This window comes from Hermetia illucens, chromosome 4 (genome assembly GCF_905115235.1).
Source record: "Hermetia illucens chromosome 4, iHerIll2.2.curated.20191125, whole genome shotgun sequence".
Taxonomy (NCBI): Eukaryota; Metazoa; Arthropoda; class Insecta; order Diptera; family Stratiomyidae; genus Hermetia; species Hermetia illucens.
Window position 1 is genome coordinate 20,033,670 of NC_051852.1, and position 17,708 is coordinate 20,051,377.

General features: G+C 42.2%; 1 protein-coding gene across 1 annotated transcript; it reads right to left on the reverse strand.

Moving 5' to 3' along the window:
- Positions 1-4,123: 4,123 nt before the first annotated feature.
- On the reverse strand, positions 4,124-15,985 carry LOC119654565 (ubiquitin-conjugating enzyme E2 L3). Its single transcript, XM_038060015.1, has 5 exons — positions 15,826-15,985; positions 15,557-15,737; positions 15,176-15,271; positions 5,706-5,892; positions 4,124-5,620 (listed from the first exon to the last, which is right to left on the reverse strand). Exons 2-5 carry the CDS (start codon positions 15,722-15,724, stop codon positions 5,466-5,468), a joined length of 606 nt encoding a protein of 201 aa, XP_037915943.1. The 5' UTR covers positions 15,725-15,737; positions 15,826-15,985; the 3' UTR covers positions 4,124-5,465.
- Between the last annotated feature and the right edge of the window lie 1,723 nt (positions 15,986-17,708).

Here is a 17,708-nt window from a genome sequence, read left to right on the forward strand (position 1 = left end):
CACTTTTTCTCCATAATTTTTTGTGCTTGTGTAAGGCCTCAATTCTCCCTGACAAGTGAACTCTCTGGCAATCACCGACGAACTTTCTTTTTCCGCGCTCCCAACAATCGACCGGACAGCAAATTTCCCTTTTTGTTCACTCACAACTCGAATCTCTAACAAAACATTTTCAAGCGAAACTGACGCAGGAAAGAACTCGATACTTTTTGCGATTCTAAATTTTCCACTCAACCCACGCTCGGTGGCTAACTTTGCAAATTTTTCGGCTAGCACATCCACACGATTCAGAGAAAAACGCACGAAACAATGAACTACGGAAAATCCGACGAACTACAACGTCTTTCGATAAATTCTCCTTTCGTTCAATGTGACACACCGTTGTCAAAAACTCCGTTCTCCTTGTTCCTTTGTTCTTCCCTGCTCATCAGCTGCCTCTTGATCAGCCTATCCTGCTAAACCTGGCCTTGAACTCCTCGAGTTCATGTTGCCAGCAACATGCGCATTAGCGTTGCCGGATGCGGGGCAGATCATTCCCCTCTGTCACGATCAATTTGCCTGATTGCATTCAATGAGTGCAATATGCGACGAATTTTAAGGTCACAAACAGCGGCCACTACAGGACAGCTGGGTTTCCGAGACCCGCTCAAAGAAAGACAACTGAAGACCAGTGAAGCAATCACTGCTGGTCGCAAAACTGCTTTTAAGTGATTTGTACCTTGTCATTGTGGTGCATGCCTCCTCCTAGTCGTTTGCCAACCGACGGAGCTTATGATACCTCTTCCGCAAGTCGGCAATTAATGCCATCCACTAAAACATTGAAGACTTATCACGGCCGAGTGCCTCTCGAGGCATAGACGCACCTCGTTGCCAAGTTCGTAGCGGAATTAACGACAGTGTTAGCTGCAGCGTCATCACCCCCGAAGTATCTTCCATCGTGGAAAGCAATTTTCTTTTTTTTTATTTAGTTAATTAATGTTTATTAAATTAACACAAATCCGAAAGCTGCAATATGCACAGCCTTCGGACACTTCGAGCTCAAACGGACGCCTTTTGGTCTGTGCAATGCGGCGCAAGCTTTTCAGAGTACATCCACTCTCTCCTGCGAAGCCTTAACTTTTGTTTCGTGTATTTGGATGATGTTTTGGTCGCCTCTTCTTCAGAGTCTGAGCATTTGGAACATCTCGAATGCATTTTTCAATGTCTCCTTGAGGCCGGCCTCGTGCACTTTAAGGGCAAATTCCTTCAACAACAGGTGAAGATTTTAAGCCTTGAGAGAATCCAACCGGATCCAGACAAGGTTCAGGCCATCATATACTTTTCACAACCTAAAACAATCAAGGATCTACGAAGGTTTTTAGACACTGTAAACTTCTATCGTCGTTTCTTATCCAAAGCTGCTCAACATCAAGGGATCCTCAACGCCTACTTGTCTTGACCTTCGTGTGATTACGTGGTCTACAGACGCCGTCCAGGTATTTGAGCTAGCCAAACGACAGCTGGTGGACGCTACACTCCTGGCATTCCCTCGATCAGATGCCCCCCTAGTCGTTTTCATCGATGCCTCAGACATCGCTGTAGTTGCTGCCCTTCACCAAAAGGTTGAGGTTCTTTTCTAAGACAATACAGTTCAACAGAACTTCAGCACCTACAATCGTGAAGTATTACCCTCGTGCATGGCAGTAAAATATTTCCGATACTCCCTAGAAGGCAGGCTGTTCACAGTGTTCACGGACCACAAGCCTCTTACCTTTGCTTTTAAGCAGAATCCCGATAAAGCGTTCTCTCGCCAACTCCGACACTTAATTTCTTAAGCCAGTTTGCTTTGGATATCCAACACGTGACCGACAAAGACAATGTAGTTGCGGACGCTGTGTCACGCGCTTCGGAGATTAAAATCTCTGCCACAGTCGATTTTTCAGCAATCGCCGAGGCACAGAAAAATGACGCAGTGCTTCAGAGCCCTAGGGACCTCCCTTGCGAGATTCGCATGACTTTAAGTTTTGCCTCACAATCATCGATTTGTTCAGGCGATGCCTCCGGCCGACATTTCAGCATAATCTCGCGCCGAGGATGTTTGCCGGAAATAAATCCCACACTTTGGAATTCCAGCCGAAGTCATTACTGACAACCGAATGCAATTCGAGTCTACCCTGTTCTCGGAGTTAGACAAACTCCTAGGCTTCAAAAGCCATTGGACAACTGCGTATCACCTGCAATCTAATGGGATACTGGAAGGTTGGCATAGGACTCTGAAGGCCACTACAAAGGTACATGAAAGTCCTGGGGTTGAACGTGAGTACCTGCCGAAGGCATAATCCCACGGTCCTCTTCGGACACGGATTGATTTTGGGACCACAATCAGAGCCCCGCCATGCAAGCACAGCGATCCTGGTTTATACTGAGTGCAGGCTCAGCATTCATACCAGTGGATGCGAGACCTATCTAACACCTCTGCCGCTACTAAGGGGTACGGCACCCAAGTTGTACAGCGCAACTCCACGCTCGAGCTCTGAGGAGCTCTGCCCGCGATGTAGGCATAACCACAACCACCATGAAACTCCCACTAGGGGGCCAACCGCAAATAACCGGGCCAAGAACACATCCTCCAGGAATTCTCCTGCAGCATATCCTCTCAGAGGGCCATCCCGGTTCAAATGGTACTAGATAACCTCCGGTGAGGCTTCGTGGCAGAGCCACTTCAGATGAGTCCCTTGCAGACTCGGGTCTGATCACAGACTCGGGACACCGCGGCCAAATTAAAATCATCTCCGCTATTCCGTCATTCTGTGAAGGAGTCTAATAACACCACAAAAGCTTAAAAAAAGAAGAAGAGCTGGTTTGTGTGTGTATGCTGGGGGAGAAGCTACAGCTTCTGAGCACTCAGGCCGTGTTGGCCCATTGTACTCGCCACCCCCGTCTAACGGAATATTCCGAATTCGTTAACGTATCAAAAGATTTCCGTTAGTGGATGTGATGCTACCCGTCGCAATTGGAGAACATCGGCACCAAAGATCTGATGCCTGATGCGTCCATAGGAAATGCTCAGTGGATTCCGCTTCCTCATTACAGGAGGGACACGTATCATCTTCGGTAATTCCTATTCTGAACATATGCCGAGCTAGTGAATTATGGCCTGTCAGAATGCCCACAATGCACCTGCAAGTCCTCGTGCTTTTCGACAGGATAAACTTTACGGTACGCATGTTCAGTTCTGGCAGGAAAAGTTTGGTGTGTCGAGCAGCATTTAGGCTCTGCCACCTGTCATTGTGGGAAGCTTGTTCCCAGTTCGTCAATCACTTCGGCTTGAAAAACCGTTGCATATTGTCCCAAATGAAAAGCCCACTTCTCATTTTTATTCGAGAGGTAGACTCCGGCCCCAGAAACCTCTTCTGTTTTTGAGCCATCGGTGTAGAATACTTCCGTATATCCCGCCACACATTCCTCTGGGTCTTCCCAGTCCTCTCTACGCTGGTACTGTAGATGGAAAATTTTTAATAGAATCAAATGGCGCAACCGATCACAACGGCGAGCCGATCGCGCTTGTGAACAGAAGAAAGGGTAAAGAAAAAGAAGAAAAGCTGGTGCAATAGATGGAAAATCTTTCATGTGTTCTGAACAATCGAAACGTTGCACCACCTGGAAAGCAGCGTGTAGACCATTTAATTTCTAAGGTTACCTAGTGGAAAGTTAGAAAATTTTTAAGCGACTTACCTAACCGGCAGGTGGGTTATGAACAGCGAACCATCCTAACAACCAACTGCTGCTTCGATTCTTCTTACATAGCAACACGAATTGAAATTTTCTGCAAACCTTCCAGACCGCAGGATTTCATACCTCCAAAAAATACACTTTTCTATTTTGCACTTTAAGTCTTGTAATATTTTTAAGCACATTCACGTTTATCAAATCATTCTCAGATAATACAAAATGCAATGCATCCATCAAATTGAAATCATTTGAATCAATTATTGTTACTTCCAAGGATGAGGGGGAATGATTTAAGTTAATGAATAAATTCAATGAAAAATATGCTTTGATGAGAATCTATGCTATTTGAAAAAGTTAGCTGGATCCTATTTACAATAATCCTCTCTCTTCCTTGTGAAAAAATATAACTTGTTAGTTGACTATTAGTCGTTTAGTTTTTTTATTCTGTTTTATTTGAATCACTTGAGAATATACTCGACTTTGAAAATAAGTTAATAAAGACGAAATTTAGCGTCATTAAATTTTAATATCTAGAAATGTAAAATAAAAAAAGGAAAACTAAAATTATTATAAATCCAGCAATGAGAACGAAAATTAAGACATTGTTATACAAACGTTTTTAACACTTAAATTTATAATTATGATCGATTTGTTTACATTCACATACAATATCAACGTAACAATGAACGCAATGTTCTGCTTTTTGTTTATTACTATTCAATGGTTGGCTTCCATGCCGTTAGTTGGGTTTGAAAATCATAATAAGAGCCTTGTTCGCCACTTTCTCTCGCCATCCCTAGCCCCCACCAGGGACTCCTACGGCAGTTAGTGTCCATTAAAGAGTAGTTGTTTGATATCTTTCACATCCATTACGATAAGTTTCACTTTTGTTGCAAATAGAGTATGTATTTTCTTAAGAATAGAATTTAGGAAAAATATAGCATGTGTTTATCAACTCTTACACTTTATAGAATATTTAAGTTTGTTTATTCAAGCTGTCCTTTATTCAGTATTGATTCATTATTTATCATATGTTACTTTCTAGTTTGACATAGTTTAATACATTGATCTTTCTTCTGCTTGCTTTACTCCTTAATCAAGTGTTTAGATACTTGTTAATATATTTCTTACGCTTTAAAACTTTTCTTCTAAAATAGAGGCAATTACGCGCATAATGTCACAAAGTGGATAACGACTGAATCAAGCCAATATCGAGGGCAAATTAATACCGTGCGAGCGGGACAGTGACTGCACGAGTTGCATTAAAAAAAGTTAAAAAAGAATGTTCCTGTAGTCAAGAGCTTTTAAAACGTAAACCTAGACACAGACACAATTCAAATGCCAACTACACGAATCTTACTAGAAATATGAGAAGACTGAAACAAAATGTCTCTTTTTAGTTTTTGTTTTTAATAAATAAATATATATTTTATCTGTTCGCCACGCAGCGTAGTGAATTGGAAAAAGATCAAATATTACGGAATTGAATAATTTCATGTTAAGCAAAAATGTTCGAGTAATTTCCTTGGTATGTGGATGTAGAAAAAAAAAATATTGAAGGAAAAAAATTTCAGAAATGCGGTTGTCTCTAATGAGCCTTTTTTTGTTTGTTTGTTGTTTTTATAAATTTTTTAGTTCTCTTATTTGCATCGATACGTCGGCGAAGTACGCGTCGTCAGCAGCTTGCATTCAGTGTATATTTCACATTTAGGAATTTTTAATTATTTCTTTCGCTAAGCTATTAATTATTATTTACTTTATTCGGGTGGTCGTTTCTCACTATTTTTTCGTGTAAATTCTTCAGCGTTCTTAAAGAATTTCTTACGATCTTTCAGAAACTCTTCGGCTAGATCGGCACGTAGGGGATGTTCTGGTTCCGGATCGTTAACAAGTGCTATTAATGCTTGGATCACTGCATTTGAAGAGAAAGGATATAATGCGGCGTTAGTGATATACTCCTTTTTACATAATAACAATTATCAGCCTGACACACTCACCTTGTTCTGTTTTGGTGGCTGGTTTCCAATTTTCAGTACTAATTATTGGCAAACACACCTGTCCTTTTTCATCGATATTTGGGTGATAGATTTTGGTTTTGAAGCAGATTTTTGGCGGTTTGAAGGGATACTCAGCAGGAAAATTGACTTCAATACGAAAGGCACCTTTATTGTAGGGGGGATTTTCCTGTTAATGGAGAATTTAGATATTAGCTGCCATGATTCAATAATCAAGAGAATAATAGTTAGCATTTGTGTGTAAAACAAAAAGGAACAACTCCAGGCGAAATTGAGATATAATCAGTGGATAACACAGTGTCCGTCACAATATATCCAAAAATTATACGAAATGATTTATTCAGCAAAATGGTTAATTTTGATGGAAGCATATCATTTATTTATTTATTTAATGAGGACAATGCACAGAAAACAAATTCCTTATTACATATTGTCCTCAGAGGGAGGAGCAAGTGAACGGCTTACTTTACCCTTCAAACTAGAGAAGGAAATAGAGCCAAAGGATCCAAGCTGGAGGGCATTGTAGGACCGGTATAGCCTCGGGATAGAAGAGTGGAAGTAAATCTCGAGCTCCGCGAAGGGTACATCAAAAACGTCCGGACTACGTGTGTTATGAGACGAGGCCAAACGGAAAGTAATATCCGTGTTGGCGGAGCAGTCCATCCGACAATTGCAGAGTTTTAAGAGTACACATATCAAGGAAGATACGGCGTTGCTGCAGAGAGGGGAGATTGAGGGTGCGGAATCGTGACGGATAATCAACCCGTGGAAGGTTGTTTTTGTAAAAGAGGTGAATTTGCGTTGTACAACTTCAAAAGCGCGGCAGTCACGAATGCGGAAGGGAGACCAGACTACACAGCATATTCAAGGATGTTTCTGACAAGGGAATAGGAGACTGTTAAGGAGGTGAAGTCGGAGGAGGAACGTAGGATAAAACCAGACATTATAAAAGCGCTATTGATGATGTCAACGAAGTGCGAATTGAAACGAAGTTTGTCGTCGAATATTACACCCAAGTCTTTGAATATTACACCCAGTGATGAAAGACAATCTCATTCACTACTGAGAGAATAGGAAAAGGATGTTCGGGAGGGTTTAAGTGAATAGCACACTCAGTGACATTTGTTGACATTCAGTGTTAGCTTGTTGACCGAACACCAACGAACTAAATTATAAAGATTGGACTGTAAGAGAGCACAGTCCAGCGAAGACGAAACAGAGGCAAACAATTTAAGGTCGTCTGCGTAAAGCAAATACGACCAGGTCAGGTCATTGATAAAAAATAGGAAGACTAGGGGGCCAAGTATAGAGCCTTGAGGAACACCAGAGGAAGGGGAGAAGGAACGAAATGAGTAACCATGAAAAGGAACTTTGCAAGAACGATACGAGAGATAGGAGGAACGCCAGGACATGACTGAGGGAGGGAAGTCTAGTGATGAAAGTTTAGAGAGGAGAATGTTATGGTCAACGGTATCAAAAGCTTTGGAGAAATCGGTATAAATAGTATGTACCTCTTGTCGTGAATTAAAGCATTTAGCAACAAAGTTGATAAAGACCAGAAGATTTGAAGCCGTAAATCTATGTTTCACGAAGCCATACTGCTCTTTGACAATGAGGTGACCGAAGTGCGCGGTGAACCAGTCGTTGACGTATCTTTCCAGGATTTTAGAGCAGGAGGAGAGAGGAGAAATTGGGCGGTAGTCTCCATCATGCCGGAATGCTTGACGAGATTGATGAACGGGGGGCCACAAGAACCAAAAAACAAACTGAAGATTATCTGACGGCCAATATCCCTTAAATGCACCATAGCGCGTCAAAACACACCTACCCTCCATCATTGCCGGCCCCTCTATTGTTCTGCGTCATGTATTTCTAGGATAACCCATTCATTGGCCACTCTAGAATAATGGAATACATTGCATGGCATAGGCAGCAATGAGTCGTCGCCCTCTCTTAAAAATGAGACCTATCCACTGCCACTTTCGCTATCCAATCAACGCATCTACTGGTATCTGGCCTGCACACATCGACCCAGCTCTTCGTTCGAGATTTTCTTAGGCCAGAGTATACCGATAACATGGCGGAAACGAACGTTTGGATGGAAATTTTCAATTTTAGTCGATTTTCACCGATTTCCGTTCCAACGAGACATCGCCATCCATTTTTACGAGCCGGGGATCGTGCATATTTTCAATTTTCCTCGATTTTCACGTGGTGGTCGCTTTCTATAGCGAAAGAAGCACTGTTACTGCATCATCGATGACGAGAAGAAAAAGTACCGCTAAAAAGACCCTGGCAAAATCCACATCCTGAAGATTTACCTTGCTACAGTGCCTTCAATGTCGCTCTGATAATATCTATTATTTTATCTGGAACGCCCTTCCTACCTAGAGCTTTCTCGATACATTCCCTATTAACGCACGATGGAGAGGAGGTGGGGTGATGAATTAAACCCCACATACTGCTCAACAATGATCTGAAGGGTGTTAATGTGGTCGGTACAAGAGGATCCAGAGCGGAAACCACCCTGTTCTCAATCAAGCTCTCGAAGTATCCCGTAATACGTTCCAGGATAATTTTAGTTAAGATCTTCGCGGTAGCAAAACGCACACAAATACCTTAGATGGGTAACTCTGCAGAGACAGCAGGAACTGCATGGAAAAATTCCCTTCGAGTGCGATAATCTCAATTCTGTTTGAAAGAGCAGTCTATTCGTTTGGCTGGGTGACGATATTTTCCTTTAACTTGAATCATATAGCCATAGACACTAAGCGCCATAATCATCAGCAGCTTACTTTCGCCTAGGGGGAACAGTCTGTTAGACATAGTGATAGTGTAGCAGATGCTCCGAAATAATGCATGAATTCGCGCCAAAGCGAATTCACTGGCCAAGATTGGTCTGAACATCGAAGTCGATAGGAAGCAACCAGAACGCCGGCCGAAACAACGGTGATTTGATACGTTAAATGGAGATTTAAAAGCCTCGCGATCGCATCCAGATCAAGCATTTGATGGAGCTAAATGGCGAAATCAATTACGACGAGCCTAACTCACTTGTGAACAGGACAAAGGCTAAAAAAATACACCTCTGGTTATGGAGCATGACGGATCACTTTTTCCAGGAGCAGGTAAAAAACGATGCACGATATCGATAAGGGGATCTCCTTGTCTTAGGACCGTTTTTGATGGTCAATGGTCTTGAAGGTGATCATGCTGCTTTTATCTGGCTTCGCATATTGATCAGGGTCAGTGAGTCTTATCAATAGAGTCGGCAACGTGATACCTCTATAATTGCTGCACTCCATGTTATCCCTCTTTATATGTGTGGGACAGAAAATGCATCTTTGCCTGTTATCACGCAATGATTTTCTGTCCCACACTTTGAGCATAATTTGATGAACCGCTTGCTGAAATTATTGCGCCATATTTAACCGATTCGGCTGTAATTCCATCCACCCGTATAGCTGCTTATAGTTTTTACACTGTTTCTTCTATGCTTAGTGGTGGTAGCATTTGCCCATCGTCTTCAGTTGGCGGGACCTCCAACTTGCCGATATTTTGGTTGCAGTCCATCAAAATTCTCAACTCGTCCAATATTCCCATACCGTCGGAAATTAAATTTCCCTCTTTGTTTCGACAGGATAAGCATCGGGTTGTATAAGGCTTCATTCTGTTGGTAAAATTCCGCGTCTGATGCGGCTGCTCCCTATACTTTCAACAGGTTCTCACAGGCTTCCTTTTTCTGTCTGTGAAGTCGCTTTTCCACTCGACAAATTTCGTGATAGGTCTTTGCGCGTGCCCCTCTTCTTTAAGAATGCACTATTGCCCGGTATACATTCTCCCGTTTCGTTGCTAGTTTACATTCATCGTAAAACCAGCAGTTTAGACGCTTTCCGCAAATAGGGCCAATTATGTTTGCGGCCGTATCGATGATAACGTTCTTTAGGTGGTTGTTAAGATCATTTGACTGCGGTTATTGCGGCATTCATTTCTCATTTATAGGTGTTACGGAGGACTTTGTTGTAGATGGATCCACTATCACCTGATTGACAGAGGATATACTAGGCGATGTTGTTATTTGCGCCCAGAGCACCATATTTAGATTGTGATCCGGATCTACATTGGCCCCCTGGTTCCCCCCCTGGTCTGACATTTATCAAGGCTGAGGAGGTGGCGGCGTTCGATTAGCACATGGTCAATTTGATTGAAAGTAATCCTGTCTGGAGAGGCCCGCGTTTGCTTGCGGACCATTTTCAATACAAACCAGGTACTTCCAGCATCCATTTCGTACCACACTGCTAGATAATCCGCAGACCATTTTTATAGGTGTTTTTATGTAAGCTATTTGAGGCAACGTATCGCCTGAATACGGATCCGTTCCTAATTGGCTATTAAAATCTCCAAGTATGCTTTGGATGATGTCCGGATAACTGAGTGGTTAGAGCACAATGTTGTCGTGGGGAAGGTCGCGGCTCAAATCTCGCTGACGGCAGTGGGATTTGTATCTTGATTTGACGTCGGATACCAGTCGACTCAGCTGTGAATGAGTACCTGAGTTAAATCAGGGTATATTTGCTGGTACTGCCCCATCCGTGAATTGCATTTTTGGCCAAGCCAGTAACCATTTTGATGGCATCAATGGTTGATCTGGCCTCACGGAACTCATACTGTCAATCTGAAAGGCCTCCCTGGCTCTCGACGATCGGGAGTAATCTGTTGTAAATTACCCGCTCCAATATTTTGGAAAGTGATCATTTCTTTCAGGGATCCATTCTCAGAAACTATACCAAATACCCTCCATACCGATATCTTTTCAAATAAAGTTAATAGCATGTAACTATAATTTTTAGTAGTAATTGACTGCAAAACCCCCCTTAAGTTCACCCTAAAATCACAAAATTTTGCAGCAATGTAGGCTAGAACATCCTACCAACTTTGTTGGAAATCGTAGTAATAGTTATAATATGTGAAATTTGTCGCTTCTGTGTAACTTCAAGACTCTGAATGTCAGTATCACGCGAAAGTGGATATTATCACATAATTTACGCATATATTACGCGCTAGGTACTAATGGGATAAATGTTTTTATAAAAGAAATACACAAAACTTTTCACATCTGAAGCGTCCAGCTGCCGATTTCCCGACTTGTTCCCCATTAACTGCCTGTTTTTGCTTTTTCACTCGGGACCTTTTGCAGATCTTGCCAATCAGAACTTCAGCCTGTGCCGCGCATTTGTCAGATCTAGGCATCCTGAGTTTTTAACTCTGGTCCACGCCCTTAATGGAAGGAGTCCACGATTCCAGCCATACACATGGTAGGTCAACTATTGAACTCCCAAAATGCCCATAGACGAGTTTTACTCAACCAGGTTTAAATAAGGACACTATGTTCATAATTAGACCATTTCTAATCGATCGATTTCTCCTCTCTGAGAACACTTTAACGAAAGCAAAATCAGCTGCTAGGACGATCAAAGTGATTTCTGTTTGCAAATGGGGACTACACCCAATGATGGTAGTAGAACTTTTTCAAGCATAGTCGAAGCACCAAAATACCTGCAACAGAAAATTAACGGCAGTTCAACTCCAACGCATGTAATTTGTCCACTAGCGAACGAAATGAATCTTAATCATAGAAAGATTATAACAACATCTAAGGAAATCATCAAAACTAAAACAACAAACCCAAAGGCCTTCAACGAAATTAGGAATAATCCGCTATCATCCAATGGCTACTTTGCAGTCTTCAACAAATTTAATTCCACCCTAGGCTGCTTTTTAGGACACTCCCATCAACAGCGCTCACAACTTGTACATTACCACTAGCTATGGTCAAGAACCAAACATTTCTAAGGAATAAACAGCGGAAGAATGCTTCTTGAAGGCTCAACAATTATCCTCGATACTGGGTACGGATGCTGCAGGGTCGTTTGAGCTGCGTAGTGGGACTGCTATCATCTACCCAAGTGATGGATGAGAGTTACAGCTTTCGAACCAATGATATTTCCATTCTAACAGCGAAGTTAGCCATGCAGTTGTTATATCCAAGACCAAAAAACTGGCCAAAGTTGTGATTATCACCGACTTCTTACACGCTTGCAATGGTCTATCGGCGAAAAGTGAAACTCACTATACATAACAGCCTAAGCAGATCCGAAGTAACTGATAATCATATCTTATGGACCCCGTCCCACTCAAAGAATACTGTTAATGACTTAGCCCGCTTAGCAGCGACTCTGTCTTAAGTCTAGGGACACCTTTGTTTCTTGCTTTTGTTTGAAGGAGCAGTCTGCATCCACATGTTGCGTCGGCTCCACAAGAGTTGGAACTTTACCAGATGTTACACGATTTAGAATCATGATGAAGTGTGTTCTTTTCAACTCTTGACCTGATCATCATTATGGATGAGAAACATAAGGCTTGCAACCACCTGCAAGCTCTTACGTAATGCGATAGACGATGGCGAAATCGTTGCTATTTGCGGCAATTTCTGCTTCCCTACAAGTACAATAGTGGAATTTCTTTTGTCCCGGCGCACACTATGGACCACGTTTCAAACTTTTTCACAGTAACGGAACTTCAACGAGTCGATGGCATTCCAGCTCTAATGGACTACCTCTTTACTGTGATAATAAATAAAGTCTTCAGTCTTATTGCTTTTACAAGCACTATTCAGAAGTCATCTGATTGATTTCTCGAGTCTTTGCAGTTCTCGGTTGCACCATAGGACCGTTTTACCGCCTCGGCTTCGAGAAATAGGGCAAGCCTCCTCAAAGCGCTCTAAAAGTGTGCGATTCAGCGTTCCCAATTCATTTTATATCGCCAAATGAGTCCTTAGTCGCATATTTGTTGCCAAGAAATTAATTGCACTTTGTCCAATGCTTATTTTGTAAATACAGCCATTAAAAATGGACTTTGGCCAATTCCTTTCTGTGAATGTTCTTTTTGCATTCCTATATAGGAGTAGCACATGAAAAGTGACCACCCCCTTACTCAAAACCTCCAAGCTTTTGTCAACACTTGTCTGCGACGTGTCACCCTGGTACACTGGCCAATTTCGAACGAAGAAATTCGTCGGTGCACAGGCCAGTTACCCGTGGACGAGTTGATCAAAAGAATACAATATTCTCAAATTCTTCCCTGTATGTCATAAGAGACGACTAAAAGGGATAGAAATTTGTAGGCAAGCAACCTGCAAATTTTGAGACTTGATTGCTACCGAAAAGTCAACAACGCCTCAAATGGGGACTGAACTCACGGCTACGACCTTTGGTTATCAAAAACGGACTATGATTGGTTTCTGGAATGATGCTCCAGAATGCTCGTTACGCTAGAAAGAAAATTCCAACGATATAAGGTGGAGCTCTGGAGAGTACTCCTCTCCCCCATGCCATACTAATGGCAATGTGCTTTTGTAGTCTGGGAAGCCGAATGATAGCAAACGCAAATCTGGTGCCGGGTTGTTTCTGACGGCTACCGCAAGGTGCGCTCTCTTCACTTGGAAGCCGGTTTCTGACAGGATTCTAAGTGCGAGATCTCGGTCCAGGCTGAGGAGTATAACAATTGTACAGCGTTATACAGCAACGGAAATTTCCGATATAATGGAGAAGGAAGCCTCCTACGAGCAATTAAACACAGTTCAGGGGAGGTTTTCTAAAGTAAAATTGTGACCGTGATGGGTGATCTGAATGCCAGAGTGGGTTCTGATACCATCTTGCTAGGACTTGATTTTGGCGACCGTAAGGATAATGATGGAAGATTTGCGAATTTCTACAGCTTCCATCGCCTCGTCATTGATGGCACATTGTTCGAGGACAGAGCCTGCCATAATGTCAAGCTTTCAAATGACCAACACCGCACGAGCAATCAGATCGACCATATTACTTACAATTAGCAGCAGATTTAAGAGTAATCAAAGAAACCTGAAGGAGCTAAAACTAGTAATAGTTAAATAAGGGTCCCGTGAGAGCAGATTCCAAGAAGCTGAGCCACTTTTTGTGGTTTGAAATACGGCACACGCCCGCTTTAATCAGGATATCTCCCGTAAAGGCATTCGAGATTAAATGGCCGTGTTTTTCTAAAAGTTATACAGCTCCATACCAAAGAAAGTGATACAACTGATAGTCGGCCCTATAGCCTGCAGCCAGTGATCAGCCGTAAAGTCATGGGAACTATTTTTTTTGAAAAATTCGTGGAACATTATTCAGTGTCGTTTCCTTTTTCAAGAAACAAATCGAAGAAATCTCAAAGAAAAAGATCAGAAACGTGGGCTTCCTTTGCAGAGGTTCACGATCTGCATCATTCCAGAGTATCGAGTTGGAAAAAGAGTATTCTTTTCAAGGAGATTATGACAGAATAAAAAGGTTTCCACATGCAAAATTGATTTACATACTTCGCCGACTTCTGTAGGTGATTCGAGGACAATGTGGCCCGAGAACTATGAATCAGCGAAAATATCGGAGTAACTGGTTATGCCTAACTACTCTTCCATGTTTGAGGAAACTGAAATTATCAATGCAAGATAGTAACAGCCTCCTTCGTTTATACTTCGGATACGTCGGAGTTGATGTAGTAATTCGTATGCAATAACGCAATTTGACCTGCTCGCATTCAATCTAATTCTTAAATGTAACTCGTAAATGATATTGCAGCAGATAATAAACACACGCCATAATTCTGCTGACTTCAAGGTCTCATTTCATAACTCTCAGCGATAAAGGCCGCCCGGAAACCATCACCTAATTTCGCGTCGACATTTGGCAATAGAACTTCTGACCCCTCCAAGGCTAGGCAGGTGCAAACATCTCACCGATACGCATTCATTCTAATCTGAGCACAAAGTTTATTCTTGCCAAATATTGACCTTACTCCGGTAAACTTTTAAGCGAACCAACACGAAAATGGCACAACGACCGCTTAAGATAATGAAGATCACGAATCTGTTTGTTGACTCAAGTTCAGAACAAGCCCATTTGCCCAGTATAATCCGGAGGCAATTATCTTCGGTGACCCAAAAAAATGAATACAATTTCCACCACAAAATGGGAGATAATCGCTACAGTTGACTTTTTCGGGTGAGTGAACCCGGCCCAGGTAGAGATTACTCGCGCGTTCAGCTGCCCGTAGAAGTCGTGCTTTCCGAGCCAGTTCCACTAGTCGCGCAGCTGGATTACTCATTAAGTATTAAGAAAACTACAAAATCATCTTAATGAGTCACAAGACCCCGAGCAGCTCGCCTGCCCGGGGCACAAAATCGATCACGGCGAGCAGCATCGCGTAGCTTTGCACCTTAATCACGGCTTCCTCAGCGACTTATCAACTAAGTCAACACAATGTTTCTACTTGCATAACGACATAAAAATCTACTCAATCATCGCCTGGCAACGTTAATCATCAAATTTGCCGAAACAAGTTGTAAAAATACGAATCCGCTATGAATCGAAATTTCTTACCGGAACGATTAGACCAGTCCAAAACAGGAGATTTTGCTCGTCGACAACAATGTCCCGAAATGATTTCAAACCGGATGATTTCAAATCAGCTAGTTCCTGAAAACGAAAATTCACTTATCATACAAAAAAATAACAAAGCGATTCATGGTCAAATTGGGAAAATTTCAATTCGACATCCATACGAATCGTAATCAAAAAACAGTGACGTTTCAACATAACCTCCAACGTTTCCAATCAGCCGATCAGTTTACGATAAATACATTCACTCAACACTTGAAATCCACTTTTTACACATTAGCCATAATGCATGACATCCTTTCTCGCCGATTATGTTTGGAATCGTCACTGTTTTTATTAAATTAACTAAGAAAAATCGAAAACCTTTTGAAGCCTTCGTGTTGCCGCCATTTTGAATTTTTCTTCTCCACTACCAAATGTCAATTTCTCATCGGTACCACCGTCACCGTCATGTTGTTGCACCTGAACTACATCTGTTGTTTTGACATCCACATCTTGGACATCAACCAATTTCTGGCCTATGGATGACATCTATGCTCACGACCTTAAAGAATTTGTTTTTGAAATAAAATATTTTCAAATCTCTTAACGTGAATTAAAACTTTTACTTGTGTTCTATATCAACAAGTTACCTTGCAAACGTAATTTTTCTGTGACAATTTTGTCCTGTGCAGTTTTCTTACGAAGCTTGTTCTTTCCTCAATTAGCGACACACAAAATCAAAATTAATAATTTTAATATTTTTTTTATTATCACTTATCTATTTTAAAATAATATAAAAAAAGAAAGTTTGTATATAAAATTGAGTTAAAATTGACAGGCGACTGTAATGGTTGCTATGACTAAAAAATCATGAAGGACTTCCGAAATTGGATAGGAATATTGAATTGAATATTACATGAAAATATACATACATGTACGTCAATTCCAACAAACTTTTGAAGATCGCGGTTACCTGAAATGCCCCACGATTTCCTAAGACGCCTAGACTCCTTCTCTACTGTTCTGCGCCAAGTGCCTTTGGAGCGACCCACCCATCGGCCATTGGGAGAGGGGATGTTATGTCGATATAATTTTCCCTGCCGCTTTCGAGGTTTGAATACATGGCTTGGGAATTGGGTTGGGTGGTGGGAAGAAAAGAAGAGAGTTGGGTTGCGGCTGTGACAGTGAACAGTCGCGTGCTAGGATTGGCCGTTAGAACGAAGGGTGAAGTGGCGTCTTGACCGCGGTGGCCAAGAATAAACCGAATCTCTTGTACGTGGATTCTCCGAAGTCATTGACTCGCGATTGGTGTCTGTTTTCGATGCCAGGTAGTTGGAACTTGTGATTGCAAGTACAGCTGAAATCGATTAAAATGATTGGCGAAGAAACACCGAGTACCGAAGTGGATATCATGATAACCACCATGTGATCATTTCATTCTGGCAGGTAATTGAACAAGTTACTAATGAACACCGCCTTCTATTGCTCCAATCTGTATCGGGCACTTCCAGCATACCGCATGAAGGTTTCTCAGCACTAAGAGGGCTCCAGCACGTGCCGTCCGGTTCCATATATTAAGTCGCGCAGTCAGTGTTCACGACTGGCAAACCTGTTAGGGGAATTTGGATGGTAGTCAGCCTTGGTGATCGTGTTGATGCCAAAGTGATGCAACGCTGAACTCTCATCGTAACAGGGATTCCACTGCATGACATATCCAGTAATGCCATTCTCGCCCCTCCTTAATCATAATCCTCTGCCACTTCCGCTTTTCGATCACAATGCCTCGACTGCCAGGTTTGTGTGCCAACCAAGTTCTTCGTTTGAGATAGTATCAGGCCAGCGTACTTCGATAATACTACGCAGACAGGGGGTGACAGGAGCATGGAGCAGCACCGATAACAAGAAAAAATAATGTCGGTGAAAGCATGCAACAGACTCAATTCGACGAAATTTTATCTCGATGCAGCACTTGATATTTTGCACCATCATATGTCGTTCTGATAATGTCCATTAGTTTCTCCGCATTATATGGTGGCGATTTCATGCGAAAAATGACTGGCCATGGTTTCAACCCCACGGCCATCGGTGGAACATCACATCATAACAACCAGCCCACCAGTAGCGGAAAAAGCTCGCTGGCTTACTCCCGCGAAATTGACCGCAGGAAAGTTAGAATTCGAGTGCTTGTTGAAGATAGGTCACTGCCGGCTTTCGAACAGCTCGTGGCGATCCCACTGCATCTTGTTCCCAAAAAGGATAGTTCCTGGCGGACCGTCGTCGATTATCGTCGCCTTTATGCGATCACACGGCCCGACCGATATCCTATGAAGCACATCGAAGACGTTTTCGCAGGACTAGCGGGTAAAAGCATTTTTAGCAATATATATATATATATATATATATTAAGGGCTTTTCACCAAATTCACATTGCGGAGAGCGAAATACCCAAAACAGCGGTCATCACCCCGTTCTGTTTGTACGAATTTCAAGTGATAACGTTCCATGGACATTTAAGAGGATTCGATTTTTGCGT